Source organism: Photinus pyralis, unplaced genomic scaffold (genome assembly GCF_008802855.1).
Source record: "Photinus pyralis isolate 1611_PpyrPB1 unplaced genomic scaffold, Ppyr1.3 Ppyr1.4_LG3b, whole genome shotgun sequence".
In the NCBI taxonomy this organism is placed as follows: domain Eukaryota; kingdom Metazoa; phylum Arthropoda; class Insecta; order Coleoptera; family Lampyridae; genus Photinus; species Photinus pyralis.
This window is the reverse complement of record NW_022170510.1, coordinates 15,721,272-15,743,491: the sequence shown is the minus strand read 5'-3', so window position 1 is coordinate 15,743,491 and position 22,220 is coordinate 15,721,272. Positions and strand designations below refer to the sequence as shown.

Below are 22,220 nucleotides of genomic sequence, written 5' to 3'. Positions count from 1 at the left end.
ATATCAAACAGAATTATCATAAATTTTCCTTTGCCAATACTTGTACAGTAAGGTACGTGTACTTTTACAAAATAAACAAGCTTATGTTGTTGTGAAATCACCACGTGATTGGCAGATTGTATTGTACCAGGTAGTGCAGCATAGGTATACGCATGTAATTTTAGTGTGTTTTCAGTTTTGTTCGAGATGATCTAACCCCGTACCTAACTTTCCTCAAGCTATTAGTCTAAATATAGGTCACCTTGGCAGTTATAGGTAAAATAATAGATCGATATCTACATATACGCACTTCCGGTTATACCTATTCGTATATATAAATAGGTATCCAAATTATTGAAAGAATTGCTTCTGTGCCTACCTATCTGACGTTCGTCACATTTTTTCGTATTATTTAAGTAGGTACCTAGGGACCTACACACTGCCCCTTGATAGGTATATAATTTAAAAAAATCTCTGCGCTCTTTTTCCTTAATAACAGATTCACAAAAGCATTTTATTAATAAAATACATCTTAAATTGTAAGAACACTAATAGCGTAATAGGTACTAATAAAAATGTAATTGGGAAGTAAGCATATAGGTACCTACATTTATATAAATATACTTGGGTAATGCGCGTAGGTATTTTAACTCTATAATGTATATCTAGGTATAGATACTAAAATTTTTTTCAGTATGTACAATATACCATAAGTATAGGTAGGTACGTATAGTGATAAATACCTATAGAAAATTCAATCATTAATAATCCGGTAGGTATTTTCGGTGTGTATTTTTTATACCTACTAGAAGGACGACTAGGCGTTCTCCAGTTCTCCAGAAAAATAATTGATGGCAATTTACATTTACTGAGCTACTAAAATGTGAAAAATCCCATCCGGAGATACGGATTGCTGTACAAAATTATTTTACAAAATTAAAAAGTGAATGATAAAACAGTGGGTCGGTCTTTCCCGCATCTGAATTATTTTTGAATATAGGTATACAAGGTGTAAATAAAAAAACTGATTTTTTAAATAGAACACCCTGTAGGTATTTATAGTTTTAGGTGTTTCGATGTTATTTGTTAACCTCTACATTGAAACCTATTCGGTTTTTGATTTTTTGTTGTCATCTTATTAATTTTTTTCCCAATTAGCAAGCCAAACTAGAATCCTAGCGACCTTGTTTTTGAAGTTCAGAAATAAATTTGAGCAATACCTATGTTAATCGGAGTAAAGGGCAACACTTCGATAATGAGAAAGTTGGATTTAGTGATACAATGAAATGGCAAATTTTCCGAATTTCAAAGTGCCATAACTATTTTTCTTCAATTTGAACTACACAGGTAGGTAGTCATTTTGTTGTATTTCTATAATAATAACGATTCTACAACAGTTAAATGAAAAGTCACTAAATCTGTTTTTCGCTCATATCTAGTAAACTGTGGATTTTTTTTAAAAAACAAAAGCATATCTTGAATAAGCTCTTAAAACTACAACTCTTTCCTCATTTAACCGAATATGTATGTTTTATGGTTTCCGAGATCCCACCAATGCTTAAAATGAAAAAAACTCACCCTGTATACAGGGTGGTGACTTGCGTAACGCATCATAGGGATTTCCATGTAAAATTCATAACATGCGATTATTGGCTCCCCAAATTATTTTAGAGCAAAAATGTATTAAGGTTTTTTTGTAGAAAAAAATTTTTTACGTCAATCAACCGTATTAGTTTTCAATTTTTTGCATAATAAAGACGGAAAATTGGAAAAATAAAACCCCCATCTTTTTCAATAATCTGTGATGCCATAGAATTTTGTAATACAAAACTACGCCATGGAATGTCTGCTATAAAACAATTCAAATTCGATCAAAAAGTATTATATTATACATCAACCAATTGAACATAAATAAAGACCAAATTACTAAAAACGGTTTCCTAATATAACAATTTACAATAAATGTTCGAATAAGTCACCATTAACTGCAAGATAGTAACCAAGTCGATCCATTTCGAACTGCTGCTAAGTGCTAATTGATAATTGGATATCTTTTTGTTTTAGAAAATTCCATGGCATCGCAGCTTATTGAAAAAGATGCGGGTTCTATTTTTCCAATTTTCCGTCTTTATTATGCAAAAAATTGAAAACTAATACGGTTGATTGACGTAAAAAAATTTTTTCTACAAAAAACCTTAATACATTTTTGCTCTAAAATCATTTGGGGAGCCAATAATCGCATGTTATGAATTTTACATTGAAATCCCTACGATGCGTCACGCAAGTCACCACCCTGTATATGACAGATAATGGCACTCTCTAAAACAAGGAAAGTAGAGTAGATCTTCCAGTAACACGAATGAAAAAAAACTGAAAGGTGTGAATTACGTAAACTTATTGGCATCGACGAGTAGGTAAATGGCAATAAAAATATTACACCATAATTCATTTTTATTGAAGAGGGTCTAGGTACCTGTTTGTTGGTGAGTAAATGAAATGGGTCTCGATCGACAGGGTATCAAAATTTAAGGAATAACAACATTTACAATTTCAACGAGTACAGTCACAAAAACAACATTACACAGCAAAGAGGGATAGGTGGTATACCTACATACCTATAGGTATAACGGGAGATCAAAAATGAGTTGCTGCCGAGTCGTCTTTGGAAGTTCAAGTTACATAAATACGACTTCCCATGTAAAAAAAGGTTCCAAAGGCGACTGGACAGCAACTCATTTCTAATCGCATAGTATCTGTGTCTACGTAGATATGAACAGCAAGATTATGTGACCTGTCCTGTCGAATTTTTTGGTAAAATTGTCTAGCTCATTTCTGAATTACGCATATATAGTCGTATAGATAATAAATATAAGCTTTAACGCTTAGAATCAAAAACAATTACAAATTTGAGATTAGACAAAAAAATTGGTTCTGTAATAGTTATTTATTTAATCAGTGGGATAACGGCCTCATTAACTTACGAATGCGACAATTGCGCATACGAGGGCGTTAGCCCGAGCTATTGTAAGAGCATGAGTATGTTAATGGCCGTTAGCCCAAGTATTAAATACAACTTTTTATCTGCGACTGTTCTTCTACTGCTAAAAACGAAAAATAAATTTGATGCATTTTTTTAAATTTCAATCGAAGTAGCATAGTTAGCAGTTTTCGACGCCATAGAAACAAGAAAATCCTAACGTCAAGAAAATTTGTACGTCAAAAATTTTGCTTCTGATTTCTTTGCTTATGTCATGAGTGAGTCTGGAACTTTTCCATCAGACGTTAATGTTTACAATATATATATGATAGTTGATTTTTGATCATACATTATTTTGACAAGGGCTTATCCCACTGAGTGTGGTAATGAAGTTCTTATCCCACTTAAAATGACCGGGATAAGTGAGAGTTATCCTACAGGCGCAGATAAATTATATAAATGAATCAACTACATATAACGTTGTGCAGAAACTACATTTCAATTATTTCGCACAAGGATAGGTACCTAGATTAATTAAACAAGTAGTTTCTAAAAAATTCAACAAAGCCCTGTACGCACGTAAACTGCAATAAATACCTAATTACATATCGAACGCAGATTCTGTTGTAATAGTGTTAAGATTTATAATTGCTAACATGCTTGAATGAATTATCTTTGTCATTTTCTTTTTACATGCTTTAACATTACCAACACTTGCTTTTAATTAAATTTTTCTCTAACGGTATTTGTCCCTTGAATTTTAAAACAAAGTTTTGCATGTTCTTTTAACTTACGTACTGTGTTCTGCGTCGTATAGTGTAAATCGCAACCTTTATTTACGAAGTATAAAAAATTGACGACTCCATTACACGATTCACTTTTTTCCAAATGATTTTTCCAAAGGGACATGTACCTAATTACTGGGGACACTTTGGCCGTCCATCTGCTCCCAATATTGCTTTTATCTCTCCCCTCCTCTTCCAACTAGAGATCTTATTCTTAATGTACTCCCCACCCGCAAAGAAGTTAGGAGTTCAAGCAAATCTGTCCTTATGGTATTAATATTATTGTTACCAAATTTACGGCATCCTAGAGTTAGGGAATTTTAGCACATGCGAGAAATTGGTGTGTGGTTCACAAAGATTTATTCCGACATACACAAAATAATACTAAAACAAATTCCCTGAAAGAAATAAAAGCTTACAAAGCTTGTTTGGACATATTACCCCGCAAGCAGGCGGTCAACAAATAAAATAAGAAAGCTTAACATTACTTTGAAGCACTATTTCGTAGTCTCTCTAATCTCACAGGTGGCGAGTTCGAATCCCGTAACTTGCCAGTTTTTAGTGGTACAGAACATCTCATGACTACCATGCTTCGGAGGGCATTAAAGCTGGGTGTCCCGACCATCATACCACGACTGTTGTTAGGTCACACAGACGGCTGTTGATGCGAACTGTATCTAGGGACCGCACCCACCACCCATACGATACATACATACATACTGTTATGATTTGAAATTGGCGCGCTTGAGGAAGGAAGTGCGTGTGTGCGCGTATGATTGATAATGAGAGGAGTCTTGTTTTAGTTGCACATGAAGATAGACTGATTTTTGTAGTATTTGTTATTTCTCGTGCTTTAATTAAATTTCTATTTACACTACCTATTACATTATTAATGAGTGTTTTACTCATAACCAGAATACATACATAATCCATACTTCTCTAACGCAATAACTTTAGAACGACTTTACCGATTTTAGTCAGCGTTTCTCGTTAAGTGTTATAATAGTTTGTGCCTTGTGGAAGGTCTTTACGGAAAGAAAGCTAAGAAAATTATTTAAACATTGTGCGTTTGATAGTTGACACGCAATTGTTTAACAGCTGTAATGATTGGTATACAGGGTGTTTCGAAATTCGCGAACACGGACTGTGGGATGGTGTTATACAACGAATAAAAAGTTCCTCTACCAGTTTTTGATCAGACCGGCACTTTTCGAGTTGTCGTTCCTAAAATCTGAAAATTAAAATGCCGGAAAACAAAAGATAGTTCAAAACAATTTGTTGTAATTATCGTACAATTCAAATTGCGAAATAATGGCCGGTAATTATTCAAATCGAGAATATTACGATATGCTGATGGCACTTGGGGCTTGTAATAACCGAGCAGGGCAAGCGGTGCGTTTATACGAGTTGCGACATCCTCTGTGGCGTCTACCAGATGCTAACGTTTTTAGAAAATTAGAAGACCGAATTCTGTTCAACGGTAATGTTGCGGTGCCACAACGTGTTTTTAAAAATGTGTTATTATTAAGTTTAACCAGTGGCGTAGCGTAGGGGGGGGGGCGAACCGCGGTAGCTCGAAAAATACGGTCTGATGGAAAACTGGTAGAGGAATTTTTTGTTCAATTTTTGTCGTATAACACCATCCCATAGTCCGTGTGCGCGAATTTGGAAACACCCTGTATAAGGTGGTTTATTTATTATCGATCAGCATCAATCCATTAATTTATTCATTACATAGTGCACAGTCGAGTTTTCAATTGCTTCAGTAACTTTTTGAAATTATGTTTCAACTATTCAACGGAATTTTTAAATTCTCTGGATTTTCCAGGATTACACACCACAATTTTGAAAGAGAAGTGCAAAGAAAAGACGTTTTGATTCCAAGCAATTTCCAGATCCGGCTTGCATTTGCAACGTTGATAAATAAATCGCAAAAGCAATTGTTAAGTGTGGAATATTCTGGAAAATCAATGTTTTTCATATGGTCAATTGTATGTCGCCTGTTACCGTGTCGGAAAACCTTCAGTATTATTTAATTACCCTCAGAAAACAAAACTAACAATGTCGTGTATCAAAAAGCATTACAATAAACACTATATGTTAGGTAAGAAATTTTAACGTCTACCGGTTCAGCCAGGTTATTCTAAAAAATGACGAACTGGATCTTCAACTAAATAATTAGGGTTAACTTCCCGAGAATTTAGTGTAAACAAATGTACGTACCCTTCAACCGTCGCGAAACTAGCAGCAGCTTTTTTGGTTGCCTCCAGTATTTAAGGATATACCACTTCCGCCATAAAATACACTTTAAAAAAGTTTCAAATAAATCGCTAATTACGACGGGACGCGCTAATCGTCTCCACTTAGCCACAAGAAACGCGATAGACTCTCCTCTTATCAGCGAAACACCACGTGCAATACTTAATTTTTGCTTGACAATAAAACTAGCAAACGACCAGACGTAACCTTACTTCCAACACCTTATAATAATAAATTGAATAATTTACAAAAGTGATAAAATTAAAACGAAAACTCTGTAATTACAAATAATTCCAAAAAAAAACAAATATTGAAATACAAATTTGAATAAAACAAATCAACTCTGTGCTTATTTCCTAAATAATCCCCCAGATTTACTTAATAAACTGAAATACTCTAACAATCAGGATGTCCCGTCATTGTTGGTGTTTAGACGGAAATAACGTCTACATAACGTTGTTTACACAACAAAATATTAAAGAATTGAACGCGTTTTAACATCACAGCTCTCAACGTCGACCAACAACTGGTGACTTATGTCAACTTTAATATACTATTGTGGTTAATTATTGGTGTTTCTGCTTTACTTTTTGTAACTTCAACGGCCATAGCAGATCGTGTCATGTACTGGTGGAGACCATTTTGAGTATCTAATAAAATAAATTTTAATTGGGGGAGGGGGGTGCATAGTATACTTTGAAAGTGAGGGTAGCTAAGGGTGCGATGAATTCTAGAACTACGGTAAACGTATTAAATTTTACGCTAGAAGTCTAAAAGTTGCAATATCAAAATTACAAATTATACAATCGATGGTGAATCGTTATGAAACGAAAGTTCTACAGGTTAAACGATCTATAAAATAATGTTAATGGATCGGTACACACACTCTCCAAAAGACTGTGATGATAACAAACCGAAACAATAATAAAAGGTATACTTGCAGTATATAGTTTCTTTTTGCAGTCCTTCAACAACATACTGGTATTATTAGTATACATCTATAAATATACCTACATCTAAAACAACAGCTTATAACAATTATGTAATAAAAATGCTAGTTTGTGGTACGCTTTTATGTTCACATGTCTAAAATTAGTTCTTAGCAACTAAACGCCGTGTATATTTTACTAAAATGAGACAATAATTATAATGTATCATGGAAATAAGAAAGAAAATCCTATCAAGGAGATAACAACGTTATTATTCTCAGCAAATTTATTGTATTCCAACGTAAACTAATAAGCAAAAGCGTGTCATTATGGTGACAATTATTGTTATTTATTCGTCTGTATTAGGACAAGTTTTGGTGTTCACTAACCGAACGTGAGAAAAGGGCGTGTGCAGGATAGAAAAATTTATGTACTTTATAGTCAAGACCATTTTGGTAATAACACCAAGTGCCATATTTGAGCGTACGCTGCAGAGTACTCGTTATTTTCAACGCGTTGCAAGTGCAGGAAAAAGTTGCTAATCTCAGGAACTGCAAGTAATTAGTTATTCAGAAATAGGTACGAGTATAGATGCGCTACGTATATTATTCAAATGATAACGTTTATTTGTGTGCGAAATCTGTCGTCATAAACTAAGTAATGAACACCGATCATATCACCTATCAAGGGTGAAAGGTCATCATCAAGAGTAAGCTATGATAATTTTAAACAACGGTGTTTTGTAATAGAAACGTAGCGATGGAAATAAAGATTAAAACTATATGTGGATATTTAAACATAAACGATGACGTAGTACCCCATTTTTTAATGCACCGTTGCAACTTTTAAGGGGGAGTCACCCCTTCTTAAGAGGGGAAAATGTATAAATGTTAAATAATAACAGTAATCAACCTGGCTTCGGAAAAACGATGACAAATTTCATAGACGTTAAAGCGCATATTATTCACATAGCGAACGAATTCGGCCGAATGGATTCGTTCCACTGATGGTACGTCCAACCATACACAAGCGAACGAATATTTTTGCATTAAAGAATTCGTTCAGTATATTTTCTAGTGTGTACAGCTAGTATTCGCAATGGCTATAGACTGTGTATATACATCCGCGAAAATAAACGAGTGCTTGAGCAGGTAGTCGTTCGGATGTATGTGGCCATTGGACGAACCCATTCGGCCGAATTCGTTCGGTACATGAATACGGGCTTTTAGACGTGACTTAGGTTACACAATATACTGCTGTGTGCACTGATCCGTAGGCCAGAAAGACAGTACACAAAACACCAAAACAAAATCCTACCTAGCTCTTTACCTTTTATTATGATTACGGCAGAAAACATGTCCTCAATACAGAGGAGAGATTCGACTCTGGTCTCAGTTAACCGGTTAACTTCTAACAGATAGTGGGTCAACTCAAATACGTTAAACTCCAAACTGTACTGCAAACTTTTGAATAAATAAAATCGACCTTGAGCAAGCATCCAACAAAAACACAGGTAAATTAGAAATGAAGTCGTTGTGAATGAAACACAGGGAAATTAATGTGAAAATTGGGATTTAATCGTAACACGCAAAAGGAATATGGTACAAAAACACAAACAAATACAACTAGACTAAAATTATGACTTAACTACTTACATTTCTTCTCCGGGAATTGAAATATCCAATCAAAAGGTATCCGTACACAGCTCACAAAAATAAAATTTCAGTTAACACAAATTACACTTTACTACACTACCATCGAGTAATCGCAGCATCTCTTCGGGTAGACAATAACGTTCACAATAAAACTCAACTTCAAATTGAGTCACGTTGAAATCAAACTTAGGAAGCGTCGACAAACACTTCTTCTTGCAACACCTTTGATGGCCAAAACTTTACAACAATCCTCCAGCCAATCCTTCAGCCGGTAAGACATAAAGAAAAACTTCTTCAATCTTCAATCTGACATTGAACGAAACCTTTCGATGCTGGATGTCGCTTCAAATGAATAATAAACTGGCCGTAAATCAACGATGGAACTCGCAAAAAACGAATAAATCTTCAACGAAACGTAGTTCCGCTCTGGCAAAAAAGCTGAATTAAAAATTTCAATGAAACGCAGTTCTGGGTAGACTGCTAAAAGCGACGCTTTTCTTGTTAACACCCCATTTAAGGAGAATCCCTTCTTCCGATAATAAAAATTACAACAATTACAATCATACACAGTTGACAGCAAAGGGAGATATAACGTGAGGTTAGTTCGGCGCTGTAAAACTCAAACCCCGCCGCATAAACGGCCAGCTAGCTCAGATTCTTAATTAAAAGAAGGGCTCGAGATGAGAATCTTCCACAGCGGTTTGTTCGTTTGGGCATATAACATAAGTTTTTGATCTTTGGTAGTCACTAGAAATGATTAGTTGAGCGCCACCCAATTTTGCACAAATTCTGACCTCTCCTGTATAGAAAATTGGGAAAACACAAGAGAGCCAAATAATAAAGTCACTACGAGCAATTCTGATTTATTAATCCTGGCAAAACGGTGCAGGATCGGCAAATAAAATGTATCTTCAATACGACAATAACAAATACTTTAAATGACAACAAATAATCCCCAAATAAATTCATGAACACTTCCCTAATAATTACGTTACCAGACCCCTACAACAATGATCGAGCAAAAATGTAGTTAAGATTTCAATGGATTCCAAAGATTGAATTAAGTTAACCCGAATAACAACTCATATAGGCAACACTGGGTACAAGTAAATTAAAAATCTTACCTTGAATAACACATACGCTGTCTTCTCCGAAAAAGAGCTCTCCTTCGAAGTTCCAGTTCTGTAACACAAAAACAAACCCCAAGCTACAACGCTCGGAACGATTATATGAGCCGGAAGGGCCAAAAAAATAGCTTACTCGTAGCCGGCTCGTTTACCCATACGTTAAATACAGGTGCGTTGCTCTTGAAGAGAGCCACGACCTCAAACACTAGATGCGAACAAAATACAAAGCTCCAATCATAAATCGTCGGAAGGTTACACTAGATTAACGGTATTGAAGCAAATAAAAAAAAGGTTGTGTAAAAGATCGTATCTTCCGAAAATTCCACAATCAGCTGGTCGCTCCCGGTATCGTTTAGGTGTTCGCGCTTATCTACTCGGTGGTACGCCGGATAGCTGCCGGCAATCAACAGGTGTTCGTACTCCGGAATATTCGCAAGATGCAAATTCATATACTATCCCAAAATTATGCCAGGTCAATGTCCTCCGCACACAAGAATGTGCAAGGATATACTATAAACTATACCATACAAGGATTCGTCTGTACAAGGATTGACCGGTACAAGAATTCATCTACTACATGGACCCCCTAAAAGTAATGAAGATGTAACACTCCCTTAACGAGATTTTTAATAACATACCTGAAATCGTCAGGAGGGTAATGAAAAATACTTAAATCAATGAAATATGGAAATTATCCAACCTCAAATTGTGAATCTGAAAGAATTTTAGATAACATAACGTAAAAGAAAGCCAACGCCATTTCACTTACATGTAGGTAGGGCGATGAACTTCAACCAGATATAGCCCCGCAATGGAGAAAACGGCTTCTGAGTTACACTACTCGACAACGCCAATAAAAAGGTAAAATTGCCAGAGATTTCACGTGAATGATGGCAAATATTACCCACTGGTTTAAGAAGAATTCACAATGCCACGCTCTACAACAAGTACCACCTCGTTGGCTTTAAAACGGAAATGAAGTGAAAAATAACGCGATTCTGCGCGAGGAAAGAAACACGCGTACAAGTGACGCCATCTCACCTATATCCTACCTAACCTAGCAAGCGGTAATTTTTGAAATTTGAATATGAATAAACTAAACTGTTACAGAGAAACAAAACTATCCTAGCAACGCACGTTTTTAGGCCAACAAAAATAGAAGTAGATTCTTTTTCTAAATCAATTTATTATGAGACATTAAGAGATAAATCCAAACTTGAATGGAGTTTTCAAGATAATGAAACTTGTATTCACCTCGCGTTGAAACTTGCGCTAAATTCTCGAAGACGCAAAGGGAGGTGTTCTTTATGCACAAGAATAAAAAGCCAACTTCCACGGACGTGACGGACGAAAAAACAGAAACAATAGCACCATTTTTTTATTCTTAATTCGCAATAGACTCGCGCAGAGCATTGTCATAATATGCTCTAAACTTTATGTTATATCGTGCTCCGCGTCCTATTTCAAAAAAGATTGACAGGAGTCATTAGAATGCACAATCATCTGTTTCACTTTATCTACCCTTGCGGTTAAAATTATGACTTTATCTACCCTTATGCTTAAAGAGCAATTTAGCCTACTCTTCCAAACCTATATTAAAAGGTCAGTAATTTAAGAACTAAACATCTGCTGTTGACTTGAGTTGCTCGACGCAGTATGTCACACCAGTACCTTGTTATCATCATTTATTGTGTAGTTCTTGTTTTTGTTCTTTCTTTCGTACATCAACATAACTATATGATCCTAATGATTGGTACCATGGGCGCCTGTTAAGTGTTAATACAAAACACATTTATTTTTAAATATTCTTGTATACATACGTTATTTCTATTAATTAACATCAATTAATGTATGCCATTTCTTAATTCTCTTGTGTCAACGCACTATTGTTACCAAATTAAAATAAACTCAGTTCACTGATCATAAAACACATTAGATAGTTGAAGTAAACAGTTACCTGTATTCGGTGTCTAGACACTGCTGATACAATGGACGTGAGAAGGAATGTAAAATTTCATCCCACGGTAAAGGATTTGAACTGCAAATTTCCATATTTATTAAAATAACTTTATAAAAATTGTATGCTTTTTGATCGATTGCTACCAACATGCACAGTCAAAAATGTTTTCGAAATTTGAATCTCAGCGCAATGACATTAATGCAACGTAGCTTGTTCAATGCGGTAAAAAGTAAGCTGTGATTAAATCAATAATAAATTTAGTGCACTACTTGTTTACTTACCTACTCATAGGGATATAAGTTAATAAATTGGAAAACATCTTGGGAGTTCCTCTGCCCCGTGGCTGACGGTATAATAACAACTGTATAATTTGGAAATTAGGTATACCGTATACATATACAAAGAATTTGTTGTGACATTTCGTTCTAAGAAACAATCAGTAAAGAAATAACATACAACTATGTATTATTTCATAAATTATGGATTTGGCTTCAAGGAAGCGGCTGTTTTCTATTGGTAGGTTTGTGTTATTATGGTTTTGCTTGTTTTGGGGAGTTTTATAGTGTCTGGGGACTAAACGGATTATCTTTCGCATGTGATATGGATTATGCTTGGTTTGTTTCTATTTTATTTATGAAACATGCATTTCGTGGGATAAAAATTGGTTTTCAACAGCTTGGAAGTAACACAATCGATATTCGCCTTGTAACCGGTTTGCTTATCGTGATCGCTAAGCGTTTAAACTCTCGCTAATGAACGATGATGTAATTGATTCATTAAAGCTGTGTTTATAGACAATCGTAATTTTGACAATGAGGTTAAGTAAATATTCTAATGATCCACGCATTTCACTGTTAATAAGTAACGTCATTAATTAAAATAAATTCAAACTGCGACATTTCTTTACATCTCAAATAGATGTATCTAATTAGAGGGGAACATTTCATTGTCCAATTCCGTTAGCTTAGATTGGTTGCATAAAAATGTTAATCATCATTATCATCATCATGCTGAACAAATTTGTAGTATAGCCGGAATTAATAATAATTAAGTAATCAGTCCTAAAATTATAATTTAGAATGCAGAGGGCAAGAATTGTACGTACCTATTGATGGCCAAGTTAAAATACAAAGGCTATAATCTTTAATTTCTAGACTTGTATAAGTTCTTTATATTTAAGTGGTTATTTATTCTGAGGACCATCGTTTGGAGTTTTGGATGTAGTAATGCTTCAAGAAATGGCAAGGCTTATGTATAATTACGAGCTTTTCTTTAGTAACTGTGACCTTTTTTTGAGAGCATAGGTACATATAGTTCTGTACTTTGACCTTGTGCGAATATCTTTCGTGTTCATCAAAGTTACACGGGTAGGTAAGCCTAATTAGATTTACACACTAATGACTGATTTGACTTTTTCAAATAAAGGGGAGGTCAAAAGGTCAAAGGATAGTCAATAAATCATTCTCATGTAGCATCAAGTCAGTTGTGTTCATTGTCGAAGACCTTTTGACATTCAAGTCAACTCTACAGGACTGCAATTAAACGTGAAAAACTTGAAAACCTTTGATGCTGGGTGTAGAAAAATGGGGGTATGAAATGACATATATTTTCACGTAGTATTTGAGCGAAAGCCTGTCGAGAGCCCAGAGCAAGAAAGACTTTAAATAAGTAAGTAATAAATAAATAAATAAATAAATAAATAAATAAATAAATAACAATTATTATTAACAAGCTAATTTCTGTACCTGTGTTTGTGACTGAACTTCTCCTATATGTATTTTTGATTCATGCACTTACCTAAAAGAAATAACAAAGGCACCATTCAAGGAATCTTTGGATCATGAACAGTCCTAATGAAGCGCAAGATTCGCGGGCACACCCATACACGGTACGTTACCAGTTTAATTTATACTTATAGGTAACCAGTAATTCAATATTGTGAAAGAAAATTAACACAATAATAAAAAAACACGCGACAAATGAGGGTGAGAGGTAATATAACAATATACCTGTGCGCGATGTCCGTGGTAGAAACGTCGAGCGTAAGAAATGTCAGAAATAACGACAGGCTATAGGGTACGTCACAAGCGATAATTTTTCCTCTCACTCCGTACCCACACACTGCAACGAGTGAGCAAACCATTTAGTGTACTGACCGTGGAGTGAGTCGGCAGGAGTTTACGTAGGATAATTGGGTCAAACCAGAGACGCTCCGATTTTATGAACGGGAATAAGAACCAGGGGTAATTTAACGGAGGTAGTGATGTAATTGGTTGTTATAATACCCCGCTCGCTCGGGAATTCACCGAAAAACTGTGATCCGAAAGAATGGTCGTTTTATTTGACGTTTATTTATTTATTATCTCTCTTTAGTTACACAACACACAGTCTTTCACCTTAAAGATGTCCCAATGTCCAAACCCTCGGTCTAGTCACCACACACTGTAACACAGAGTAATTGATCGGGAAGCAGGTTCACGGCAAGACACTGAAAACGATTTGAGATACAGCAAAATTAACAGAATGTAGAATGGATAACGAGTAGTTATCAGGAAAGTAAGAGTTCAGGTGCAGGTAAACAAGTATCCAATTTCGGAACGTACACACCTTTATTTAGTTTGGAAATCTACTGAGAGGAGGGTTGAAATTAAGAGGAAATATCTGGGGGAAATACCATTTACCAGATTGCATATATTTCTCTCTACTTAATTTCGTCCCCCACAACAGCATTACGGCGAGACAGCCGCCTTAGACTAAATAGTATGTCTCCCATTCTTCGTAATTAAAGGTCAAACCATCTCCACTCATCCGTTCTATATCGTTGTTCTCCGCCGATTCTCGAAACACGGCTTCGTCGCCCGTATTGATAAACACCTGCTTTCCTTATCCAGTACTTGGCGTTGTTATTAAATACAGCTAATTAATTTGTCTTTACAAAACAGGGCCACATAAAATTTTACCCTTACGTATAAATGACGATTAAATATTCCCTTATTTATGATACTAAGTACAACAAATACTATTAACTGTTTTCAACAATTACTAAATTTGCAAAAAAAAACATTGAAGTGTCTTTTTCAACAAAATTCCTCCCAGGTCCTACCAAATAAATTAAAAAATTTTACATACAGGATGTCCCGACTGTTACTTCCAATGCGTGATTGCGCAAATTACGTTGACAACACGTACATTTTTACTACACGGTGGCTAGCTTTCATGTGTATGTGTATCAACTAGAGAAACGATACCCCCCTGTAGTACCTTTTGTAAGTTACCAAATGGTAATGTCTTGGAATATGTAACATAGATGTATGGCTTTGAATGTGTGCCCTTCAAGAAGTTCTCTTCAGGCTGTCTACATTACTTTGACCGTGTTTCTTTTATCTCTTGGAGTTTTCAATTCCTGTCTTATAATTAACCGTTTCTATATCAAATAATTTTTTAGGTGAGTGGTATTTGTTTCTATGGCCACAAACCCGTTAACTTTAAACAAGTTACAACAGTAATCGTAAACGATTTACAAAAAGCGCATTTACACATTAACGAGCTAAATTCATTTTCTAGCCATTTCACCAAAATGATGAGTTCAAAAACACCTTCTGTTGACACTTGGAGAAAATAAGTTAGCAAATAAGGAAGTTGGCTCTTCGCATAACCTTTCTCATTTATTGATGTGTGTTTTCAATTTGTTTTTCTAAGACGCACGATCTATTTTTTAAATGATAGTTAAATTTATTATATTAGGAAGCACTTTCTTTTAACATTTCCGAAAAATCCGCAATTATAAAAAGTTTGATACCAACCTAGGTACTTTAAATTTGTGGTCAGTGGCGTACTTCTATTAAAGAGTACACTTTTTTTGGATATTGCGGTATAAAAACCTTATTAAGTATATTACATAATGAAATTAAGGAAAATACTTAATTATTTGCTGTTTTACTAGTTTGTGTTATTCTGTTGTTAGTTTTGTCAAAACAAATTATAATCTCAAAAATTACTAAAAATTGGACCAATTGAACAGTACATTGCTTTGACATAACAAACAAAAGAATAATGTTTTATGAACGCTAACTAGGGAAATTGTAAAATTAATTAACTATTTTCCTTAATTTGTTTGTTTTTTATTTTGTTTCTATTTTTTTTATTAAATTTTGTTATCTAATATAATATTTTTTGTGTTCTTATATCCAAAATGGTGTGCACTTTAATAATATGTAGGTAATTAAAAATAGTAGTTGCTATTAAAAAATATATATCATTTACAAAATAATAAATCACTTTGTTTCTACGGCAAACCATAATTTCCTATTTTATTATTATTCTCCATCCAAAAAAATATTACCTACTGACAAAACATTTTAAACGGAAAAATTAGGTGAATTTCGATTCACAAATAGGTGTGTATTGATGAATAGTATCCCGATACAAAATATTGCTTACTTTCTTCAATAACCAAGATCATAAATTAAAAAAAAAGTTTTCTGCAAAATTTTTTGTTAGTTGCTTACAATGTTTTTGTCAATGAACCTATCGACATTGTGTTCGACACTATAGGCTGACATGAAAATAATTAATAATTAACCGATATGTTGACACAACCAGATAAGATAAATTATTTTACACTTTTATTCGATCGTAAAGTAGCAAATGAATGTACTAAAATAAAATATGTACCCTCATGAGCCACAGTGGTTGAGTTGACCTAATTGACGCGGTTAAAACTAATTTTGATAGATTCAAGATTCTTTGCAATTCTTGTTATTGAATAAAGTGGGCAAATTACATTTTTGTAGTAATGTAAAAAACTATGTTGGTTCATTCATGTTTATCTACATTCAAAAATAAAATTTATTTAATTGTTCGGCCAACCCAAAAAATACTACTACTTTGTTTAAAACTCGTTCACAAACACTAATCGAATTTGAACAATTTTTTTATTTGTAGAAATTTGTTTGTCCAAATTTTAAAAGCTACGTTTAGATTCATTACTTTTATGTTGAAAAGCCAGTTCGATGGTCTTTTCCAGAGAAATGCTTGGAACAAAATGGTTGGTTTATAGGTAGTTTTTAGAAGACAAAATAACGTAATCATTTAACATAATCTAGGTGACTATAAGAACTCATCTATAGACACAATCATTTTTTAATTCGTCAAAAAAGAAAAAATATAACACCACATTTCAACTGTTATATGCGTAAATGCTTTACTAGCACTAATAATAATAATAATACTTGATTTTAATCCGTGCGATTAGTTAGCCAGACTAGACCTCAGTTCTGAAAAGAGAAACACCCACCATAATAATAGCTTTTATTGAATATTTGAATTAATAAAAAGGTTCCACTTCCACCGTTATTGCAGAGAATGCTTATACTACATGAAAAATGGTCTAAAATGGTTAAATATACCTAGTTCGCGAAAATGCCTACTATAGGCGCGTGTACGTTCATCATTTTTAGCCTGTGATAAATCATCTTTGAATAGGTATATGAGGTAGGTAGGTATACCACGCAGTATACAGCCCTGGCCCTGATGTATCCTTGTATAATTATGTATAGTATGTTATAGTTAAAGGTATACCGTTCGCAAACGAAACATTTTGATCCTTTGTTTGAAAAAAATGTCTGCGTTAGTACATATTTTCGGTAAACCGTATCGTTTCACAAAGTGATCATTGAAGAGGGATTGCAATCAACGGCTTACAGAATTGAAAATAGAATGAACCGTAACAATGGTAGGTAAATGTAGATACGTTTAATACACGGAGTCGTTTTGGGAAGCATAGCATCAGTGGGCGTTCAAACTCTATTGGTTTTTAACGGTTTTTATATTTCTTTTGTAAAGGAAGTCATTGTTAAAGTTAAATTTTGTAAAGTGGAAATGAAGATTTCAAATCTAAACAAGGAGTTATTTATTTATTGTTTTTTCTAAATACCGTCTTAGCTGTTTAGGCACCCTGCCAAACCCATTACCTCAGAAATTTTACACGACACTCCACTTGCGATAATAATCTCTTTCATCGATACCGTACAAAGTGAACGCCGGAAACAATATTTGACTTAATTATTAGAAAATGTACATAGGTACCTACCTATTATAGATTCGTATCTGTAGCAAATAATTACCTACATCGATTTCTTAGCCAAAAAGCCATCCTGTTTGTTAGTCTGCTGTGTGATTCAGCCTATATACTTATAAACTTACACAAGGTCAATTCTGAACATTTTTAACGATAATGTTAATGGAATAATTGTTGAATTGCAATTCCTATGATGCAATCACGTTTGTAGGTATTATAAATGGTTAATGATAGAATGCCAAATTATAAACAGCGTCAATTCCCTTCACGTTTTCGGTGTAAGTATAATAATGCACTGAATCTTTACGCTCTTGAAACTCGTGACTTACACTACACTACCATAAACGAAGACAATTAAAATTGTCCCAATAAGGAATTCTGGACTGCTAATTTAAATTATTGAATATTTCAGAAAGACACTGACAAAGAGATGGAAATGAGATCGACAGATAATTTATGACAATTCTCTCTAAATTGACTTCCATTTAGCATTTCGCAACAGTAGTATGATGATTTTGTATTTTCCGATTTTGGGGTCTGACTAACAGTCGTGTACAATTCGCTTTTACCTAACGTAAAATGGACATTTAGATTGCGTGGTTTGCTTTGCTTCATTATCTGCGCTCCTAGTAACTGGTAGCATTCTATTGACCGTAAAATGATAATGGAACGAAAACTTTTTCGTTTGGAGTGGAAAAAATTAAAACCCAAAGCGGCAGTTCATATTCGAACCACTAAGTTATACAATCTTCATTTTTTTTATTTATTCAGTAATTTACAATGGACAATATAAAACAAAAATAGTAATGTTTATAAAACACATTTATGCCATACTTATAATATTTATATGTGTATACATTACATACATAACACAACAATATGCATATTTGAACACAACAGTAATATTAAAAGAATCTCAAGGAATTGTTTGGACAGAAAATGATCAGACCGAGTAATTCGATTTTAAAAAAACTATGCAAAATAAATAAATATGAGATGTCTATAAATTTCATTTATATTTTGGAATTTGCATTTCATTTTAACACATATGAACAGCAATTTAATCCAAAAATCTCTATGTATAAAACTTTAGTAATAGATGAATTTTGTTTAATTATAGCAAGAACACACTATTTTATAAGTGCATTTCAAAATTTACTTCCAAGAAGAGGCTTTGTTAATATACCCCTCCGCCGAACGAAGTAAAGATTTTTGAAATAACCATTAAATATTTACACATTTCATTTACCTAAAACAAGTCTCTTGAGGGAGCTAGAAATGCGGTAATAACATACAGAGTTGACAAAGAACTACCAGTTTACCATTTCATGATGCATGCAGTAGTTAATTTGAAATTCGGTTCTCTAGAGAAGTTTACTTTATCTTTATACTAGTAGTAAGCAAAACACCAACAAAACAATATAAAAAACAATTTTAAATTTTACAAACTCAATATTGCTCGATAAAACCAACAGGAAAAAATGAGCAGCTAAAAATTGGGGCTAAACAAAAACTTCCTTGCAATTAGGGTGTTTACTCTATGCAATAGCCGTATACAAGAAGCCACAGATATACAGGTACCTAAACTCTTCTAAATATTTACAATTGATTAATAAGTATGCTGCGTATAATTCTATGTTTGATTAATTAAAAAAAAGGTTGATTTGTACCATAATTGTTTCTCTTAAAACATTTGCAAAGAGTAGCAAAACGTAAAGTACTTTGTATGTTTATTAGTTTCGTTTAGGAATTGAGAATATGTCATAGCTGAAAATAATTAAAAATAGTGGTTCGTAGAAGTTTTAATGCTTAACTGAAGATAAATTAGGTTATTGACTCCACGCATATAAAGTTTTATCACTTTGACTTTTCGGTGAAAAAGTAAGAATTCAACAAAAATAATTATATTGCACATATTGATCTGTTATTTATAGTAACTATACGCGTTGAATAAGCCACATGGAAAGAAAACGGAACAGCGTTTATTTAGACACACTAATTTAATTATGTGGGTGCTCATATGAAACTAAGGACAAAGATTCCACATTTAGGCAAGTAGCGGAAATATCTCCGTAAGTAATTTATTTATGCAGATGCTCCAATCAGATAACAATTTTTGTAATTTAAAGTAGGATTTTTACATACACTTATTATTTAAATGGTTTCATAATATAATTAGAGCATCAATCTGTACATAAAAGTTTTATAAAACAATTTTAAATGCGAACAAAACCACAGATAACAGGTGAAAGAACTATATAAACATACAAAGGTTAACTGCAAGTAAAAATTAAGTAACACTTGCGTCTATAAAATATCGTAGGTTACTATTTTACTATGTGTAATAATTTACTATACATTTAGATTACGAGCAATATGGATTACATTGTGAAATACCAGTTTACTTAAGGACTAATACAATGACAGTCGAAATATGTACATTAATGGTTTGCCTTACGTGAACTAAATCACTTCAGCTTCGATACTGGGAATTGCTCGTATGGGTTTATTTGACGCTACGCATCACCTTACATAAACTTGCACAAGCCCAATATACTGTTCAGTAACAACAGAGTTTTAGGTTATAAAACTAATAAACTAACACCGATTTGGTATCACGTACCTTAAAACACATTTTATTCTTTGGCACAGCAAAGCACTACTCTGGGGTTGAGGCAACTAGCACTTCTGTATCATTAACCATCTTATTTAGTGTAATTTTGTCAAACAGAGTAATTTAATCGAAATAATTTAGGATGTTAGACCGTGGTGATGATGACCTAATACAACCCCAGAGAATGACATGGGTCACTGATGATGCTTAAGCGTTCCGTTAGCTGCCACGTGGTGATTCACTACATGATGTGGAGTGTGCGGATGATGTGTCACATGGTGCCCATGGTGATTTTGATTATTTGTAGTGGCATTGTTATTATTTTGTTGTTGTTGCGATTGCCTTTGGGAGTTTTTTTTATTTTTCATTCTCCGATTTTGAAACCAAATCTTTACTTGTCTTTCGGTTAAATTTAAATTTCGCGCCAATTCCCAGCGTTTCTGTTTCGAGACATAAGCGTTAAATAGGAACTCTTTCTCAAGTTCTAAAGTTTGAAATTTTGAATACGGTTTACGTTTCTTTCGAACTGTAACTTGACCCGTCCACTCTAAAGGATTTGTACTCGCCCCACAAGGTACACCCACACCCATCGAACTTAAGGAACCTGAAACGAAAAAGAAAACAATTTACGTAATAGCTTGAGCTCTCCAGCAACCACATATTAAAAATAAAAAGTCATAACAATATGTTAGATTGTTTTTATGCAAAACAATACAAAAACATCTGACTCGGTGCACTTTTCATCGGTTATTCATATGTCGCGGATGTTAGGTATTTTATGTATTATTAAAATGCTTTTAGCCAAACTTTAAAAAAAAATTTGAAATCTCACCATCAAACTGCTGGAACGTGTAGAAGGCAACTTTTGGATGTTTCTGGGCGAAAGGATAGGCTTAAACGACAAAATAAATTGTACTTTTAAATTTCATTTTTTTTTAAATTACACTTAGTTTAACCATTATGATTAGATTAAATGTGATTATTCGAACAATGATCAAGGTGAATGATATGATAATTAGCACCATGAAACGTATACCTATATTGAGGCTATAGGTCGTGATGCAATCGTAAAGAAGTACCTATATTTACAAATTTGATTGTATTGACACAAATTCATACGTTATAAAGCGTTGAAATGAAACAATTACGAGATAAACCGTTTTAAAAATGAAGGTTTTTAATTTGAATAAATTATATAGTGTTTAAATAAAATGCTTTTTAAAAATATCTGATATGTAGAGCGTGTAAACTCTAGTTCCGGCGAATTAAGCTAATAAGCATTCACTGTAATTAAACAATGTGGATTTTATGCAAATGAATGGTATAATAATAAGGTTTAGGATTTTTGGTAGTAATCGTGTTAGAATTCGATTTGTAGTACTTCATTGCTATTTAGGTACTATGAAAGTTGCAGCAGTAGTAAACGATAGATGGCATTGAATATTATGGAATATGTGCGAAAGGTCTTTTTTGCACATTTAAGACACACAATAAAGAGCAAAATAACTTCAAGCCAATTGTATAACACTGCCACATTGAATTTATTTAGAGCTTATAGACAATAAAGAATGCACACTAAATAAGTAGGTATCTATAGGTATGTTATTTGCCACGCGTCCATTATAGCTAGAAAATTAAAATTCGTAATTTTATACGTTAGAAAATTGTTTTTTTTTCTGAAACTATACTTTTGCAACAACTACTTTCGTCTCTAAAACGGGTGAACAAAATGTAATTTTGCTCTCTAGTGAGGGAAGTATAAACAATTGCTGCGTTAATCTCAATTATGGCATTTAAAAAACATACCTGCATTTAGATTGCTACGTGTCAAACTTCATTATTGCATACGATAATTT

At 33.7% G+C, this 22,220-nt stretch overlaps 1 protein-coding gene across 9 annotated transcripts in view; it reads right to left on the bottom strand.

Annotated features, from left to right (window-relative positions):
* Positions 1 to 19,388: 19,388 nt before the first annotated feature.
* The window catches only part of LOC116166312 (homeobox protein abdominal-B), a 441,837-nt gene continuing 439,005 nt past the window's right edge, over positions 19,389 to 22,220 (bottom strand). For 7 of the 9 annotated variants that reach the window (XM_031481240.1, XM_031481238.1, XM_031481243.1 and 4 more), the window contains 2 exons: positions 21,197 to 21,256; positions 19,389 to 20,968 (listed from right to left, as the gene is read on the bottom strand). In XM_031481240.1, coding sequence (XP_031337100.1) covers positions 20,559 to 20,968; positions 21,197 to 21,256 — 470 coding nt within the window. In that variant the 3' untranslated portion in view covers positions 19,389 to 20,558. The remainder of the gene's footprint in view (positions 20,969 to 21,196; positions 21,257 to 22,220) is intronic. The other 2 variants (XM_031481246.1, XM_031481247.1) reach the window with 1 other exon arrangement.